Source organism: Desmodus rotundus, chromosome 3 (genome assembly GCF_022682495.2).
Source record: "Desmodus rotundus isolate HL8 chromosome 3, HLdesRot8A.1, whole genome shotgun sequence".
Classification (NCBI taxonomy): domain Eukaryota; kingdom Metazoa; phylum Chordata; class Mammalia; order Chiroptera; family Phyllostomidae; genus Desmodus; species Desmodus rotundus.
Window position 1 is genome coordinate 22,171,900 of NC_071389.1, and position 19,978 is coordinate 22,191,877.

At 38.2% G+C, this 19,978-nt stretch overlaps 1 protein-coding gene and 1 long non-coding RNA gene across 10 annotated transcripts in view; one reads left to right on the forward strand and one right to left on the reverse strand.

Annotated features, from left to right (window-relative positions):
- The window catches only part of ZMYM6 (zinc finger MYM-type containing 6), a 36,341-nt gene that overhangs the window by 4,303 nt on the left and 12,060 nt on the right, over nt 1-19,978 (reverse strand). For all 8 annotated transcript variants that reach the window (XM_045190807.2, XM_045190805.2, XM_024554546.3 and 5 more), the window contains 6 exons: nt 19,136-19,405; nt 18,823-18,973; nt 17,891-18,063; nt 13,587-13,734; nt 12,215-12,355; nt 11,729-11,766 (listed from right to left, as the gene is read on the reverse strand). In XM_045190807.2, coding sequence (XP_045046742.2) covers nt 11,729-11,766; nt 12,215-12,355; nt 13,587-13,734; nt 17,891-18,063; nt 18,823-18,973; nt 19,136-19,405 — 921 coding nt within the window. The remainder of the gene's footprint in view (nt 1-11,728; nt 11,767-12,214; nt 12,356-13,586; nt 13,735-17,890; nt 18,064-18,822; nt 18,974-19,135; nt 19,406-19,978) is intronic.
- On the forward strand, nt 322-19,299 carry LOC123479141 (uncharacterized). 2 transcript variants are annotated; one of them, XR_006654672.3, is made up of 6 exons: nt 322-442; nt 2,359-2,401; nt 3,572-3,688; nt 11,802-11,929; nt 12,314-12,372; nt 19,143-19,299. It is a non-coding gene; the product is annotated as an uncharacterized lncRNA (long non-coding RNA). The 2 variants fall into 2 exon arrangements; XR_008426436.2 differs by lacking the exon at nt 12,314-12,372.

Sequence of the window (19,978 nt, forward strand, 5' to 3'; positions counted from 1 at the left end):
TAAGCAACAGAGTGGGAGAATGTATTTAAAACATGTTTTTTTCATTTAGTTAATATTTACTGAATGTTTACTATAAGCCAGGCACTGTTCTAAGCCCTAGGGATACAGCAGAACACAAGACAAAGTCCTGCTCTCCTAAGCCTTACATTCTAGAGGGAGGCACAGAATATAAACAAGTAAAACACATCTATAATGTATAATTTTAGGTAGTGACAAGGGTTATGGAAGAAATAAAGTAGGGCAAGGGAATGGAGAGTGATGGTGTGGAGGAAGGGTAATTTTGGAGTAAATATTTGAGCAGAGACCTTCTGAACATTCAAAAGAGCAAGCTGTGCAAAGGCCTGAGGTCAAAGGATTCCAGGCAGAGGGACTGTAGGTGCAAAAACCCTGAAATGGGAAAGAGCTTGACCGGCTTAGGAACATCAGCAAGAACAAGGCTGAAGTAAGTAAGCAGGGGCTGATATATTTGGAGAGGTAGGTAGAAGCCACACTGTATAGGATCTGGAGGGTCTGAGTTTAAAAAAATATTAAGACTGTATTTTAAATGTGATGAAAAGCCACTGGAGGTTATGTTGAAAACAGATAATAGATGCAACAGTTCTGAATTATGTAATAATTCAAAGGTATGAAAGTATGTATGTAGGAAGTAAGTTTTCTATGCCTGTCTGCCATCAATCCAGTATCTTGAACACAACCGCTCTTCCCAGTTTCTTATACATTCTTCCAGAGATGATCTCTGTCAGTGATTTTCAGTAAGTGTGCTGCAAGAATTTTTAAAACACTTAATACCTGACTATTTAGCCAGGTACACTTGACTTCTTTTCCCTTAGATTGTCAAATAAAAATTTTAAAAAATGACACCAGACAACCGGTGAGAATGAATCAAAATTACACCAATTTTTGTGGTCAGAGCTGCAAAAAGTGTGTATTTTTTGGTGCTGCAAAATTTTAATGATCAGTTTACATGTGCCATGAGGGAAAAATGGCTGAAAATTGCTGATCTATGAAATAAGTTGCTTCTGACTGCAAATGATATCATATTATTAGCAAGGTGCTGTACCTTGCATTGTCACTTAACAAGCTACCTTGGAGATATACTGCATAACTTTGTATAAAGCTGCCCCCTAAAGGCTTTTTACACTGAAATGTACGTCAGGTAATCTGAAGTGTCTCTGCAGCTGAACATTTAAATGTTACAAATCTTTTGCTGTTATAAACAATGCTGCAATAAATATTCTTACAAAGTAAATCTACATGTGCTATTATATCTATATAATAAGGTCTTGTAAGTACTGTTTGATGGATCAGAAGTATATTAAAATCTGTACATTACACATTTCAATTATGATGGTACTGCCAAATTGCTTTCCATAGAAGTCATCAAATTAAATGACCTTCAGCAATGTATGTGAGCCTGTTTCCCAACGTTCTAGTCAATACAGTGTTATCAGACTTTTTGCTATTTCTCAATAAATGAAAAATTATCTAATAGTCATGTCATTATGCCCTAGCCAAGTGGCTCGGTTGGATGGAATGTTGTCCATGCACCAGAAGGTTGCAGCTTAGGTTCAAGGTCAGGGCATGTGCCTGGGTTGCGGGTGCTGTCCTGGATCGGGGCGTGTACAAGAGGCAACAGATCAGTGTTCCTCTCTCACATCAATGTTTCTCTCTCCCTTCCTCTCTCTCTAAAATCAATAAACATATCATCAAGTGAGGATTTTAAAAAATTTTAATAGTAGTGTCACTAGATATTTTTCATGGTTAAGTATTATTTGTATTTCCTCTTTTGTGAACTGTCTACTCATATCTTTTGCCCTGTTTTCCTTTATCCTTTATCTTTTAAAAAATTCTATGCATATTTTTGAATGGGTAATGTAACTTGTGACATAAAAGCAAAAGATTCAAATTGTAAACAATGAAAAAATAACTCTCCCTCTTAAAACTCCCCCTCAGTTGTTTATTTTCTCCTAGAGGCACCACTATGATCTATTCATTGCGGGCCTTCCAGAGTCATTTCATATATTTGTACAGGCATGAGTTTTGTGTTTTTAAAATAGAAATGGCAGTATGCGATATAGTTTTGTGTCTTTTTTTCACTTCATGGGAGACCGCTCTATGTCTGTACATACAGAGCTGCTTCATCCTTTTTACTGTATTTTTCAGACTATAAGATGCACTTTCCCACCCCAAATTTGGGAGGAAAATGGGGGTACATCTTATAGTCCAAATGTAGCTTACCTGGCTCGCACAGGGGGGAAGGGGGGGCGGCAGCGGGGAAGTGGGGTCACAGAAGACAGGAGCAGGACCACATGCTTTGCTTCAAATTTTTTTTTCCTATCTTCCTCCTCTAAAACCTAGGTGCATCTTATGGTCCAGTGTGTCTTACAGTCCAAAAAATACGGTAAGTATATACTATTACACTGTATGGATATAAGGTTTAATTTAACTACAGCCCCAACAGAGCCATAGTGTAAGCTTGTGCAAGGGACTCCACTTGCCAGGCCATGTGACATGTGACTAAGTATGAGTTGGAGAGGGGTACATTTTAGGCTCTACCCACGTAGGGCTATCTTTTTGTAATTAGTTTTATACAATAACTCAGGATGAACTCACAATGGCCCTGATCACTGATAAAATAATTAGGCTGTTTTCAAGTTTCTGCTATGAACAATGCTGCAACTATTACCTGTGCACATAATCCATTTCATAAATATGTGAAATATATATGAAAAATAAATTCCTAAAAATTGAGTTCCTGAGTAAAATGGTAGTTACGTTTTAAATTTTAACAGGTTTTAACTAAATTGTCCTCTGTAGCAGTTTTACCAACTGCTATTAGCAATATGTAAAAATACCTTAACAAGTGTTATCGATCATATTTTCCTTTGCCAATCTGATACAACTGTAGTTCTAACTGGCATTTATAATTTTGAGGATTATTATCTCTGCAAATGCCTAAAAACTATTATTTCCTAGTCTATAGTGATACTTCTCCTCATTTTCCCCATGGAAAATAGGTCTTTAATGATTCATAAAAAACTCTTTACATATAAAAAGAAAAAACTAGCCTTTAATGGCATGAATTGCAACCTTTTCATGTTTTCATTTGTCTTTTGACTTTGAAATGTAGTTGAAGTTCCCTCACACGTGTTTTATGGCTTCTGGGTTTTGCAGACTAGATTTTCCCCACTTCTGTATTAAAAATCTTTCCTATATTGTCCTAGTATTTTTAGTAGTTTTTTGCACTTAAGGCTTTTCTCCATTTGGTGTTCATTTAGGTTTAACTTGTGAGGTAGAAATCCACCGTATTCTTTTCCCTAAGTCTACTCAGTTGTCACAACACTATTTATTGAGTAATCCAGATTTCCTCTACTGATCTAAAAATGCCACTTTTATTATTTCTAAATTCCCATATATATTTAGACCTATTTCTGAATTTCCTTTCTACTGAGTTTGTCCACCTATCCACAGGTTCAGTATCAGTTTTTTTAACTATGCAACTTTATAAAATTTGTAGTTTTCCTATCATTTTGGAAACTACCTATTCCTCTTCTTTATTCTTCTTTTTCAGAGTTTCAATGAAGGTGTCTAAGCAGTGGAGTCACACAGTCTGATTGGTTTTAAGATCATTCTGGCAACAGAATGAAGAAAAAAACTGCAAAGAGCAAGAATGTTAGCAAGAAGACAGGTAGGTCATCGCAATAATCCAGATGAAAGATGATGGTAGCTCAAACTAAGGAGGTAGTAAGGAAGGAATACCGGAGAGGAAGTCTGGGAGGAATAAAAGGGTCCTGGTGTAGACATACTGCTTGAGAGAGCTATTAATCATCTAAATGTCCAGTAGGCAGATGAACGCATGAATCTGGAACTCAGAGGTCAGGACAAAAGAAATAAAACTGGGAATCAACCACCACGTAGGTGGTGTTCAAAACCACAAGAATGTTCCAGTTAAAGGTCAACAAAAGAAAAAAGCAAACAAAATATAACCAGAGACATTGAAATTAAGAACATTGTAACAACAGCCAGAGGGGAGTGGGGAGGAGACAGTGGGGAGAGGGGTCTATAGGAGCTACTATAAAGGACACAAGGACAAAATCAAGGGGGAGGGTAGAGGTGGGAGAGGGAGGTGGGACTGGCTGGGATAGGGTGGAAGGATGGGGAGAAAATGCAGACAATTGTAACAATAAAAATAAACAAATAAATAATAATAAATAAATAAAATTAAATTAAAAAACCACAAGAATGTATATGAGTCCTGTAGGAAGCACGCAGACTGAGACAAGGGACAAGTATGATGACCTGGAAGTTGAAGAATGTATTTCAAGAAGGAAGGAAAGATCAACAGTATCAAATGTTACTGAAAAGATGAGGAGAATGAAAACTGAAAATTGACCACTGAATGTGGTAAGAATGGAAACTGACAGTGACCTTGATTGAGCAGTTTCAGTGAAGTGATGCAGACAAAAGCCTGACTAGAGGGAGCTAAGGAAGGATAACGCAAGAAAATGGAGGCAGAAGTAGAGGCCACCTTCAGAGGAGTTTTTCCAAAATGACAGCAGAGAAATGGGACATTGGCTAGAGGGCTATGTTGTTAAAAAAGGATTTTTTTTCAAGAAGCATTAATGCATGTTTTTGTGTTGATTAAAATGATGAGTAGGAAGAGGGATAGATCCAGCATATATAAAGAAATCCTATAAATCACTCAGAAAAACAATTCAACACAAAAATGGGGGAAAATTAAAAATAGAAAATTAAAAAATTCAAATGTTCAAAACTGAAATTAAAGCAAACTCACTAGTAAACAGTGACATGCAAAATAGAACAATAAGATATTACTAAATAGATTGGCAGAAAATGTTTAAATATGACACATTAAATGATAGTGAGGCTGTGGGAAAGAAGTACAATCATAAACTGCTGGCGGTAATAAAAATTGACATGGCCTCTCGGCAGGGCAATTTAAACACTAAAAATACAAATATGATTTGACCCAAAAATTCCTCCCTTCCATACCTACACTAGACAGACACCTGTACACCTGCCCAAGGAGACAGCTACAAGGATATTCATTGTGGCAGAGATTTTTAGTAGTGAAAAACTGGAAGCAACGTAACGTTTATTAATTGGGCAGTGGACAAATAAAATGTGGTACCTACATACGATATAATACTTTAGAGCAGTCAATAGGAATGTACCAAATATATTAGGTACACGTGGCTATTTTTAAAAATAGTATTAAGTATTTTCCATGGACTTGTATATATGAATGCGAAAGATTAAAAATGGTCTGACAGGACACACACCAAACTCCTAATAGCAATTACATCTAAGAATATGAAACGTGATTGAATTTTTTAAGAAGAAAATGAAAAGGTAGGAGGAAAAAAAAAACTGAGCAAAAAAACCCCTGAGCAAATAAGCCAAATCTGTCAATGGTTGATTCTGGATGGTGGGAACACAGAAGGGCAGGAGCTGGCAAAGCATATGACTCCGGGCCAAGTCCAGCCCATCGCCTGTTTTTGTAAATAAAGTTTTCATGGAACACAGCCACCTACTGCACTGCAATGGCAGAGGTAAAGGGTTGCAACAGAGACTGTGTGGCCTGAAAAGCTTAAAATATTTACTATCTAAACCTTTATATAAAAAATTGCTAACCTTTGCAGATTTTCTTCTTTGTACATTCCTATATCTTACCATTCCCCCAAATTTAAGACTATTTAAATAACTTGAAGGAGATTCACACTGAAGTCCCAGAGAAACAAAGAAAAAACTCTAAAACTGTCATTTTTTTTAAATCATGGGGGGTGGAGGGATGGGAAGAAAAGGCAGACAACTGTAACTGAATAACAACAGAATTTTTAAATTTCCTGATTTAAAAAGAAAAAACAAACAAAAATCATAGAGTACTACACTATTTGTTATTTTTATACTTTTTTAGACCAAACTGAAAATTATGATCAGAGCTATTCTGTAACATAGTTTAAATGACTCGTTAAAATGAATTATAGGACTCCACACAGGAAAACACATACAGGGTGGGGGAAAAGTAAGTTTACAGTTGGGAGTACATGAAGCACAGAATTTATGATGATTTATTAATTATTATATTATTTTCCATATGAACTGTAAACCTACTTTTTCCCAACATACATAGGGCAGTCACATTTAATATGAGAGATATGTTCCTGAAAACCCTGAATAATTCAAAACTAACACAATTCAAGACTAATTGCCCCATACATATAGAGGATGGAAGAGTACACAAATCTTTAATCAATACAGAATATTTTCATAATATATATTAATAATACTTATTATATAAAACGTAACTTTATATGATGTAGTTAATAACAAAATTATTAATTCTATACCAGTGATTTAGTAAAATATAATTTAATGTGATTTTAAAATATAATTTGATGTATAATATATAATATACAAATAACTACAAAGTTAACTTAATGACAGTTGTAATGTAGTATACTGCCTGAAAGTAATTAAATAAAAGGTATCATTATCTTCCTCCAATAACACGAATAATGGGAGAGTTAAGCGGTATCAAATTAGGACAAGCTATCTTTCCACATTATAATGAAGGGTGGTCTGATTTTCTGGAAAACTTCTGCTAAAAAATGAATCTGGCTTCTGGCCAAGATGGAGGTGTAGGTAGACACACTGTGTGCCTCCTTGCACAACCAAAAGAAGGACAACAACAATTTAAAATAAAAAACAACCAGAACTGGCAGAAAATCGAACTGTATGCAAGTCCAACAACCAAGGAGATAAAGAAGAAACATTCATCCAGACCAGTAGGAGGGGCAGAGAGGACTCGCCACAAGGCAGCGGCTGTCGTACCCAGCGAGGTGGCGGATTGTGGAACAGGGCAGGCCAGGCTGCAGCTGGAAGACTCCACAAGGTAGACCCTTCAGCCCCACATTCGCGCATAGATAGACCGGGAGGAAGAGTGGGGGAGCAAAGCAGACCTCGCAACCCAGGGCTCCAGCCCAGGGAAATAAAGCCTTAAACCTCTGATTGAAAACACCCCTGGGGGTTGAGGTGGCAGCGGGAGAAACTCCCAGCCTCACAGGAGAGTTTGTTGGAGAGACCCACAGGGGCCTAGAGCATGCACAAGCCCACCCACTCGGGAATCAGCACCAGAGGGGCCCAATTTGATTGCAGGTAGCAGAGGGAGTGACTGAAATCTGGCAGAGAGTGGAGCAAGCACCACTGCTCCCTCTCGGCCCCTCCCCCATGTACAGCCTTAAGCACAGTGACCAGCGTTACCCCACCCTGGTGAACACCTACAGATCTGCCCCTTTACATAACAGGCACACCAAGACAAAAAAAATGACCCAAAAGAAAGAACAGATCAAAGCTCCAGAAAAAATACAAATAAGCAACGAAGAGATAGCCAACCTATCAGATGCACAGTTCAAAACACTGGTAATCAGGAAGCTCACAGAAAAGGTTGAATTTGGTTGCAAATTAGATGAAAAAATGAAGGCTATGCTAAGAGAAACAAAGAAAAATGTACAGGGAACCAATAGTGATGGGAAGGAAACTGGGACTCAAATCAACGCTGTGGACCAGAAGGAAGAAAGAAACATCCAATCAGAAAAGAATGAAGAAACAAGAATTAAAAAAAATGAGGAGAGGCTTAGGAACCTCCAAGACATCTTTAAACGTTCCAACATCCTAATCATAGGCATACCAGACGGAGAAGAGAAAGAACAAAAAATTGAAAACTTATTTGAACAAATAATGAAGGAGAACTTCCCTAATCTGGCAAAGGAAATAGACTTCCAGGAAGTCCAGGAAGCTCAGAGAGTCCCAAAGACGTTGGACCCAAGGAGGAACACACCAAGGCACATCATAATTACATTACCTAAGATGAAACAGAAGGAGAGAATCTTAGAAGCAGCAAGAGAAAAGGACACAGTCACCTACAAAGGAGTTCCCATAAGACTGTCAGCTGATTTCTCAAAAGAGACCTTACAGGCAAGAAGGGGCTGGAAAGAAGTATCTGAAGTCATGAAAGGCAAGGATCTACATCCAAGATTACTGTATCCAGCAAAGCTATCATTTAGAATGGAAGGACAAATAAAGGGCTTCTCAGATAAGGTCAAGTTAAAGGAGTTCATCATCACCAAGCCCTTATTATATGAAATGTTAAAGGGATTTATCTAAGAAAAAGAAGATCAAAAATATGAACAGTAAAGATTACACCAAACTCCCAGTTATTAACAACCACACCTAAAACAAAAACAAAAGCAAACTAAGCAAACAACTAGAACAGGAACAGAACCACAGAAATGGAGATCACATGGAGGGTTACCAACAGGGGAGTGGGAGGGGGAGAGAGGGGGAAAAGGTACAGAGAGTAAGTAGCATAAATGGTAGGTAGAAAACAGACAGGGGGAGGGTAAGAATAGTATAGGAAATGGAGAAGCCCAAGAACTTATATGTATGACCCATGGACATGAACTATAGGGGGAGATGTGGGAGGGAGGGGGTGAGCAAGATGGAGTGAATGGGGGGAAATGGGACAACTGTAATAGCATAATCAATAAAATATTATTTACTTTATTTTTTAAATAAAATATAATTTTAAAAAACAAAAGAAAGTTTCAGTGAGATGGGCTCCTCCTGGGAGAAAGTGACTGTGGAGACCTCATCCTTGTTGGGCTGGTCACTTCCTGAAGAAGTATGCTCTGTCGCTACCTCCCTTTCTCCAGGCTTTTGGCTTTCTAAATGAGAGTCAGAGTCATCCAAAACCTCTGGGGGTGGAGAATGTGCATCAGTAACTGTCCTTCCAACACCAAGTGGCTTCTCGCTGGGTTTCTCCAAAGAGCGCATCACCACTCTCCTGTCACAGAAGCTCCTCCTCTCCAGCACAACCTTTTTTTCCTTTTACTCTGTTCTCTGAGGCTGACTCTTTCTCTTTCCAAGGAACAGACACAGTGATACTTTTGGCCAGTCCTTCCCTGCAGCTGGAACGCTCTCCAGTGTTTGGTTTTGCCCTAGGGGCAGTATCTCCCTTCCTTTTTGGCATGGAATTTCCCAGAATGCCCTGGATAGCCTTCAGATAGATCATCATAGAGCCTTGGTCTCAAAGACTTTCCCTCTTCCTTTTCTGAATGTTGTTTGGTTCCTCAATTTTATCATTTTGAGCTCAAGAGTTCACGGAATTACAAAGACTATCTTTGGAATTAACCTTAAGGCTGCAGGTTTTAAACTCCTCTACAACGCCATTTCTTCTAGAGAGGAGTTGGCAGGGCACACAGGGGATCACCCTTACAAAAGAAACCATTGTGTGCTCTGAATCAGGCAACCATTAGGAGCAGCCCCGTCCACACCTGTGCCAGAGGAATGGGAAAAGGATGAGGAGGAGGAATTTTTGCAGTAAGATGAGTCCCAAGACAAACCTCGCTCTGCAGGCCATATCATCCTCCTTCTAAGTTTTTAGGTGCTTGAGGCTGCTTGCCCCTCCAGAACTCAACACAGAGCTATAGGCTGGCCATCTGGAGGGGGCCCCATCATTGTGCTTGCAGGAACACCCTTTTGAGGTGCTGCTCCAAAGGTACTTGACCTTGGGCAGCTCCTACACCATTGGCACCTTTCCCCCTTCTTTCCACTGCCCATCACAGTTCTCTAGATTTCAGAGATGCCAAAACACTTTGGAAATGTCAAAATGCTGCAAGATTTACTAAAGGCTTCAGTTAGGTTTCCAAGCCCACAATGTGTTTCCACGATTACCAAACACTTCAGTTTACACAGCACTACTTGAGAGATGTCAAAGCACTTCAAAAGACTACAGGTGCTTTAAGGTCTACACCTGGCAGCCAGAGCCACAGTCCTTGGGCAGGCACGCAGCCCGGGGGCCTGGAATGCAATGGCCCACAATGCAATGCAGTATGTGGCCCTTCCTGCTCCCACAGCCCTGCCAGGAGGTCCATCTTTTCCATCCCTTTACCACCACAGCCCCAATTGCCCACTTGCCAACCACCCCAATCCTGCAGCCACCATCAGAGATCTGACTCCGAGGGACATTTATTTTTCTAATTCTAGCAAGGCTTCCTTTATTAATTCATGGGGATCCAACCAAGCAAAATTTCAACATCCATTTCAACAACCTTGTACAAACTTACCACTTTCTTTACCAGTTTCACACTCTTTATTAGCAGGGGTTATCTTCCAAGTTAAAGCCTCTTTAATTTATGGTAAAGTTAGAATGTTTTGATAGCTTTGGAGTTAGCAGGTATAGCTTGCCTGCTCATGTTTATATCTTACCTTGGTGGGCTTTAAAATTGGAAAACCAGGGCAGGCTGGGTGGAGAAGGGTAAAGAGGGAAAAATTGGGACAACTGTAATAGCATAAACAATAAAATATTTTTAATAAAATAAAAAAAGAAAACCAGCTATGACTTGTAGTAAACCTTTTTGTTTCACTTGCCAGCTCCTTTCAAATCATCAAAAATACTTCATGCCCTGACTGGTGTGGCTCAGTAGATTGGGCATCGTCCTGAAAACGTGAAGGTCACCAGTTCAATTCCAGTCAGGACACATACCTGGGTTGCAGGCCAGGTCGCCATAAGGGGGCATGCGAGAGGCAACCAATTGATGTTTCTCTTGCACAGTGATGTTTCTCTCCCTCACTCCCTCATTCCCCCTCTCTCTAAAAATAAATAAATAGTATCTTTAAAAAACTACTTCATGCCTTAGCATAGATGATAGCTTGACCTTAGGACTACATTATGTCAACACTGATCTTATAGCCATGTTGCCAGGATTTTATCCATTTATTCCATTATCCTTGCCTTGTTATAAAATCATTTTGTGAACTAAAGGGTGTACCTGCTTTACTGATGCTTTGGTTTTTATGAACATTATCTCTAATATTCTTCAGGATGCACTCTCCTAAATTAACAGGATAAGATATCGCAGCAGTAGTCTGGCAATCAATCTTCAGAGTTTTATCATATTTAACTTCTGTTCCAAATTTATTAAATTCTGGACACACTTTTTAACACTAGCACCACCATTTAATGAATCTGAATGACAGTTATTTGTAATAAAAAATAATTTTGAATTATATCAAGAGCAATGTTAAGAGAGCAGCCCACAGTCACCAAAACACATTAACCTAAGATCTAGGACATTAGGTGCATGTGATATTGATAAAGAATGACGGGAATTTTGTTTTCCCGCTAAGTGATGCTGACATAAGACAATAATGACATAGTTTGTAACCCTTTTAGCCTGCCAGATTTGAAATTATGCATTTCCTCAATTTTTTTCTAGTTTGGGGGAGCTTTATAATATTTCAAATTTGAGACATAAAGTGGGGGTTTAAATCTTTTTACTTTGCACTATTTTCAGCCTGGCATAATTCAAAGATGCATACGATGACACTACACTGAACTTTCTCAAGAGACTTTCTAGTCTAAGAGAAAATTACTTGAAAGTAGTAAAAGAGAAAAATATGTAACCAGATGGAATTAACAAGTGTTTAAAGAAATTAAGGCACCAGACACAAATAATAAATCAGGAATGCATTCTTATTAATAATGTAATGTTAAGATTTGAAAACAAAAATTAATGCATAATATATTACTCCACTTTTTTAAAGACTAAGCTGTAAATAGAAATGTACTCAGATATATATTAGAAGGCTATCCAAAATGAAAATAAAGTGGCATTATCAGGCAAATATTAACAATAAAACTTACATCTTTGATGACCTTTGCTGCGTCTGTAGTAACTGCATCTGTTAAAAATTAAAACATACATTATTATCCACAGAATATACTGAAAGCAAGAAGCAAGAAGTTACTTTCCTCTCACTAAGGTGATCTAGAGCCTAGTCCAAAACTTCTCAAACATGGTCCAAAAATACTCAGCCTCAGTATCACCAGGAGTTCTTGGCAAAGGTAAGGATTCCTGAACTGCAATCCCCTCCTACTGTATTAGAATCTCCGGTGGTAAAGTCAGCTGTATTAAAGTTATTTGAGTTGTTAAAAAAATAAACCATACATGCCACTTCCTTCCCTATCCATTCCAGCCAGCTTGCTACCCACTTCCCTCCAGGACAGAGGAGCATGTTTCCTCATATAAGTGTAAATAAAAGTGAACACTAACAGCTACAATAACAGCTACACACACTAGACAACCCTCATTTCCACAGTCTAAACAAATGCCTTCATGCCAACTCATACCTTTTAAACGACTGTTAGTGTTCCCTGTGGACTGGGCAGGAGATACTTTTGCTAATGACACCACACAGGTTATAACCGGTGTTGTATTTGTCTTGGCAGAAGGGAGCTCCATTGAAGCAGTTGGTGCCTTAGAAATAGTCACTGTTTAAAATAAAAAGGTAAGACCTAGTATAAACAAAAGGGTCTCACACACACACAGAAAAACCATATAACAACTAAATTTTCAAGACGTACTGCAAATATCTAACTCTGTATAATGTTGGATTGGGTGATACTGGTCAGATTAGTGTTCATTAGGACTTAAAAGAGAGGCTGGTTCTCTAAAATTATAAACTTCATATGATATTTAACAGGTAAAAATATAAGGTATTGCCTTCAGGGTTAGCTGGGCTTTCCCATTCATGAATATTAAAACTTCTACACCTACGTTGCTTCAAATAAAAATTTAACATGACAATTTTTATAAATAAGTTGGTGACATAGGTGTAAATAAGTTTTGGTCCATCCACATAAGAACACCAGTTTTGTTAACCTACATCACAGAATGAAAATTCTACCGCCTACCTGACTAATCTCAGGGAATGGATGATAACAAACAAGATTAGCTAGAAGGCATATCTGGATGATGATTAATAAGACTGCAAAAGCAAAGAAGAGCCAGACTATAAGGAGCCAAAGAACATGGACTCTGTCAATTGAGCAGCACTCCAGGCTCTGATCAGAGAACATAATGTCAAATGTTTTTAATCTAACTCAGAGAAGTCCTACTTCAGGGAACTACTTTAAAAACATGCCATCTATCTATCTATTCATATGGATATTTTGACCACATTAGCTGTCCTACTTGCAAAATTATTTTATTCTTAGCCAAGAAAAACACTGCTACCCATGAAGAACTGGTCTACTTTATTTTCTGATATAATTAATGTGTTGTTCTTTTTTCCTTGGCTACAAACAAGCTCTGGATCAAATCTTACCAGTCACAGAAACTATATTAACACACTTAAATCCTTTCCCTTTGCCTGCCCTAATTTTCTATTTTTATTTTTAGTTTATTAACTGAATAGCATCTATCCCTAGCGTGGTTATTTATATACAGATAAAGTCAATCAAAAGCAATCAAATCTAATTTTCCTATAAAATTAGTGCTTCTACATTTATTATTCTTGGTGTTTGATTATCATAGCAAAAAGCATCAGGATTAATTTTCCCTCAAGGACAATCTTCAAGGATTCTTACAGGAAAATTTAAAGACATTCAGGCTATTTGAATCCAGTGAAATTTTGTTTTTATTATATTATTTACAACTGTGTATGCTGATATTGTATCCTAGCACTGACATAAAGATCCCATTACCCAAGTTTAATTTTACCTTTACTTTGTGAATCAGGGTCATTTGTAGTTTGCTGATGACAAAACTCCAAAACACAAAATAGATTACAAAAATGTTTGATGTTTCCTCGCCATTTTATGGACTCATTTAGCTTACCCTGCCGTTTACAAGCATCACACTTGGCCATCTGAGAAAGAAATGTAAGAGAGGATAGGCTTAAAACAATAAAATAATAAAAAGATAACATTATGAGTCAGTTGAGATCATATAAGACTTCTACCAATGATACATCCAATAAGAGGTTAATATCCAAAATTTATAAAGAACTCAACACCAGAAAAGCAAACAATCCAATTTAAAAGTAGGCAAAGAACCTGAGTAGACACTTCTCCAAAGAGGACATACAGATGGACAATAGACATGTGAAAAGATACTCAATGTCACTAACCATCAGTAAGATATCACCTCATACCTGTCAGAATAGCTATCATCAATAAAACATTCAAGTGTTGGTGAGGATATGGAGAAAAGGGAACCCTTGTGCACTATTGGTGGGAATGCAAATGGGAAACAGTATAGAAGTTCCTCAGAAAATTATAAATGGAACTGCCTTATAACACAGTGATTCCACTTCTGGGCATTTACCTGAAGAAACACAAAATACTAATTTGAAAAAATATATGCACCCCTATATTCATTATGGCATTATTTACAGTAGCCAAGCTATGGAAGCAATCCAAACACCCATCAACAGATGAGTGGATAAAAAAGCTGTGTAAGATATATACAATGGAATATTACTCAGCCATAAAGAAAGAATGAAACTGTACCATTTGCAACAACATGGATGGACCTAGAGAATATTATGTTAAGTGAAATAACTCAGTCAGAGAAAGACAAATATCATATGATTTCACTTACATATGGAATCTAAAGAACAGAATACATGAACAAAATTGAAACAGACACATATATAGAGAGAACAGACTGATAGCCAGAGGGGAAAGGTTTTAGGGGACTGGGTGAAAAAGGCACAATGATTAAGAAGTACAAAACAGTCACGGAGATGTAATGTACAGCACAGGGAATACAGTCAATAATACTGTAATAACTCTGCACAGTGCCAGGTAGGTACTTGAAATATCAGGAGAACACTTTATAAAACATATGATTGCCTAATGACTATGCCATCCATCTGAAACTGATACAAAATAATATTAAATGTAAACTGCAATTAAAATATAAAAAATATATATTGTAGTTAAAAATACGTATTTTTGGTCCCAGTCATGATGGAGGCATAGGTAGACATGCCTTGCCTCATTACACAACTGTAAGGATTACGACTAACTTAGAAACAAAAACACCCAGAATGGCCAGAAAATCACCCAGAACTGTACGGAAGTCAGGCAACCAAGGATTTAAAGAGGCTATATTCATCCAGATGGGTAGGAGGGGCAGAGACGGAGAGTTGAGGCAATGAGGACTTGGTGTGGCGGCAGGCAGCTGGGGACAGAGAAGGAGAGGCGGAGAGGCAGCAAGGCAGTGGCTGGCAGGACAGGGAGCCCCACGTTCACACGTGGTGGATAAAAATCAGGGAGACATCTTATGAGCAGCGAGCTCTGCCCCAGGCCAGACTGAGCAGAACAGGGCTCCAGTGCTGGGAAATATAAAGATGCATAACTTCTGGCTATAAACCCAGTGGGGGTTAGGGCAACAGAAGAAACTGCTGGTACATACACAAACCCACCCACCCTAGGAACCACAACCAGGACAGCAGCTGGAGGGGTACCAATTGCATATGGGAAGTGGGTGAAGTGACTGGGCACATGGGTGAGGGCCAGGCAAGCCCCCAGAAGTTAGCCTGCAGTAGCACTGTCCCCTCTTCAACCCCTCCCCCCCCACACACACAGAGCCATGGTTGCCCTGCCCTGGTGAATACCCAAGGCTCTGCCCTATACAAGTGAACAAGTGCGCTGAAAGGGAATCAAAGTGGCTCTACCTAGCACACAGACACAGGGGGGCTGCCAAAATCAGGATACAAATAAATATGGCCCAAATGAAGGAAGAGAACAGAACCCCCAGAAAAAGAACTAAGCTATGAGGAGATAGACAACCTATCAGATGCAGAGCTCAAAACATTAGTGGTCAGGATGCTCAAAGATCTCATTGAATTCAGCAAAAGCATAAGGGAAGAAATAAAGGCTCTACTAAGAGAAATCAAGAAAAATCCACAGGATACCAACAGGGAAGGGAAAGAAGCCAGGATTCAAATTAGTGATTTGGAACATAAGAAATGAACATTCAACCAGAACAAAATGAAGAAACAAGAATTTTAAAAAACAATGAATTTAAGAAGACTCTGGGACATCTCCAAAAGGGTCAATATCCAAATCATAGGGATGCCAGGAGAGGAGGAAGTGCAAGATATTTAAAACTTATTTGAAAAAATAGTGAAAGAAAACTTCCCTAATTTGTCAAAGGAAATAGACATACAAGTCCAGGAAGCACAGAAAATCCCAAACAAGTTGGACCCAAAGAGATCTACAATAAGACACATGATAATTAAAATGTCAAAGGTTAAAGACAGAGAATCTTAAAAGCAGCAAAAGAAAGGAAGACAGTTACCTACAAAGGAGTTCCCATAAAACTGTCAGCTGATTTCTCAAAAGAAATTTTGCAGGCAAGAAGGAAATGGTGAGAACTATACAAAGTGATGAAAAGTAAGGACCTACAACCAAGATTACTCTATCCAGCAAAGCTATTATTTAGAATTGAAGGGCAAATAAAGTGTTTCCCACACAAGGTAAAGCTAAAGGAGTTCATCATCACCAAGCCTTTATTATATGAAATGTTAAAGGCACTTACTTAGGAAAAAGAAGATCAAAACTATGAACATTAGCCCTGGCTGGTGTGGCTCAGTGAATCGAGTGCTGGCCTGCAAACCAAAGGGTCACTGGTTTGATTCCCAGTCAGGACACATGCCTGGGTTGTGGGCCATGTCCCCAGCTGGGGACGTGCAAGAGGCAACCACAAACTGATGTTTCTCTCCCACTCTTTCTCTCTCCCTTCCCCTCTCTCTAAAAACAAATAAATAAAATCTTAAAAAAAAAAACCCTACAAACATTAAAATGACAACAAACTCACAACTGAACCTAAAAAACAAAAACAAACAACTAGAAGAGGAACAGAATGAGGAGGAAGGGGGAAAAGGTACAGGGGATAAGAAGCATGATTGGGTAGGTACAAAATAGACAGGGGCAGGTTAAAAACAGTCTAAGGCAATGAAGAAGCCAAAGAACTTACATGTGCAACCCATGGACATGAACTAAGGGGGGATCATTGGAGGGAAGGGGGGATCCGGGCAGAGGGGGAGCAAAGGGGGAAAAATTGAGACAATTGTAATAGCATAATCAATTAAATACACTTTTAAAAAAAGAAAATATATATACATATATTTTTAATTGTTTCATATAGATAACCTCAACGGAGAAAATGTAAAAGTTGATCTCCTGTTTTCTAAAATTACCAGTGAAGAAATCTGAAACTAGGTTCTGTCTTCAAAAGATTAAGAGACAGCATATTGCAGTAGGAAGAATATGGGCTTTGGAGTCATAAAGACTTTGATTCATTCAACAAATATCTAATGCGGTATCTTGAGCACTAAGATAGGTCGTGGTCATATTTGATAGAACTATGAAAATGACATACCTCTCCTCAAGATTTTATCTTGGGGGTTAAGGAGACAAGTAAACAGATGGCTTTGCTGGAGTGCTATAGGTGCTGTCTAGTTTCATCCGCCAGCTTCTTGAAGGACATGTTAATTACTCTTTTTCTTTATTTATAAACTGGCAATAATATTCCTACTTCTTGGGATTCTGGTGGGGATTAAGCACTTATGAAGCACTGGATAGGTTTTAGTGGTTCAATTAACTATAGCTTTCATTGTTAGCCTTTCAAAAAAGTAATTTTTTTAAAAAAGGAGGCCAGTCATAGTCATTTGACCTATGAAATAAGAACAAGGTCTGACTTCAAATTCCTCAGAGTAACCTTCTGTATGACAGTCTTAAGGCAACTTAACTATGTAAAGTTCTAACTTGAAAAAACTCCTTATAAGAAAGCAAAATTTAAAAGGAACATACCCTTGAATAACAACAAAGACTCCAGAAATTCTTTATTCTTTAGCCCAAAGAGTTCAAGTTTATAATCAATTGAATCTTGCTTCAGGAATCCATAGTTTATTTTATCCAATTCTATACACAAAATTTTATTCACATAATCTGAACACACTTCAAACAGAAAATAACTTTTACAAACTTCAGAAAGCCAGAAGGTATATTTACCTGATAAAACAGAACTGTATATTTGGACATGCAATCTTCACAACAAAACTCTTCTAACTTGCCCTCCAGTCGGTTTTCTATCAAATTAGGGGACGTCTGTGAACAGTAACTGCACATCCTACAGTAGTTTCCCCACAGTTCTCCGAAGTCACGAGCAGAGAGGTATTTGCAAACTAAGAACCAGAAAGGATGAAAAGAAGAAACAGCAAATTTACATTAACTTGAAGGAGGTAAAGTAAGACTCTACAGTCTTAGATGCCAACTTTAAGTTAATTCCTAAATACTGGACACAATTATTTGCCTCTAGGTTAAAGAATAGTCTCTATATTCACAAAATAAACTCATATCACCTTTTACATATATTCTAAATATTAGGCCATCTATATTCAGAAACACACGCAGTATGCAAGTTTCTTAAGCCAAGAAGCCGTAACTGCTTAAGTACTTTCTTCACAAACAGGTGGAAGAAGAAAAAGATCTCTGAAGTCATAGCTCTACTTATGAAGAGATTTTTTGTACTTTATACCAGGGGTTCCCAAACTTTTTGGCACCAGGGACTGGTTTCATGGAAGACAATTTTTCCAAGGACTGGGGTGAGGAGGATAGTTTCAGAGTGATTTAATCACATTACATAAAATCTTACCTTGTGCTGTGTGGCCCAGTTCCTAAGAGCCATGGATCCCAGGGGCTGGGAACCCCTGCTCTATACTAATATCATCAATCTAATATTTCAAAAGTTTTTCTTTATTGAGATTATTGTAACATTTAAAAAGATAAACTTTAAACTGAATTAAATATACTCAAAAGCTTCAAATTATACTTCATAAAACAAAAATATCTTGAAAATTAATTGTGGATTAATAGCCCACCTCATAATGACTATTTCATAACAACCACATGCCCTATGAATAAAACTATACTTTTTTCTTTACCTTCACTACAGAATGGCTTATCAACCCCTGAGAATCGTACTGTTTCCTTTATAATTTTCTGTAGTTTACAGTAGTCACACATTGCTATAACTTTATTTTTCTTTTTGTAGTCATCAGAGCAAGTCTTGCCACAAAACAGAAACATTTTACCCTGCAGAGAAAGAATTAAGACCTAATTAAACAGTTGCTTTATCTTTAAGAAATCCTTTTCCTTCTCATTTCAAATCAAATTAAGTGATTGTCGAAGATGAAAAGACAAAAATGCTTTTATTGGATAAGATTTTATTCAATCCCTTTCATGATCTCTCTTTACCTTGTAGAAAAGCAGCTCTGGTTTTGTGGCAAACAGATGGTTACAATGCTGACACTTGAGTTTAACAACTGCATGGGTTGAAGCAACTTGCTGGGAGTGTGCAGCAAGAGGCTGGAGACCGGCTGCGGCAGAGCCAGTGATGGGGCTGGGGGAAACTCCACATGTGTTACCTCCTCCCACTGACGCTGTTGACCGGGAGAGTGGGCTCACTTGGCCCTGAGACAGGGCCGCTGCTGAAGAGTTTGTTCCTTTTGGCTTGTTAAATACATTCTAAATGGACACAAATCAGGCAAAGATTTTTAACAATTGAGAAATAATGGAATTTGGTAATTTTCACTTTCTCATTTTAATAAGTTAACTCCCATGAGACATTTCTTTAAAATGTATGAAGTAGTACACAGAAAGAGTTTAAATGGCATACTTCCAGAAGAGAAGGACTGAGAAATGTAGGCTTTCCAGACAAAGACCTCTAGTACATATGACCCGAATAAATTAGACCAGGTCTCTCCTTTCCCCCAAGATACCCCTCCACCTACACCCCCATCACAACCAGCCTCTAATGGCTACGAAGAGCACAGTGGCCACCAGCAGTGTCTTTCTCCCTACCAGGGACACTGCATCAGACATCATCCCACCCTGGAGGATCACTAAACTCCACTTTCTCTGAGAGTGAGGAGAAAATGTGACAAGTGAAGGCTTACAATTCCGTGCCAGGAGGCATTATGTGTCTAGCCCAGGATGAGAGGAAGGCACACATGAACACATCACCATACCTCGTATCCAAACCATATCCTAGCTTCCACAGTTGAACAGAATTTTTTCTAACTTAAATTTAATCTTTTA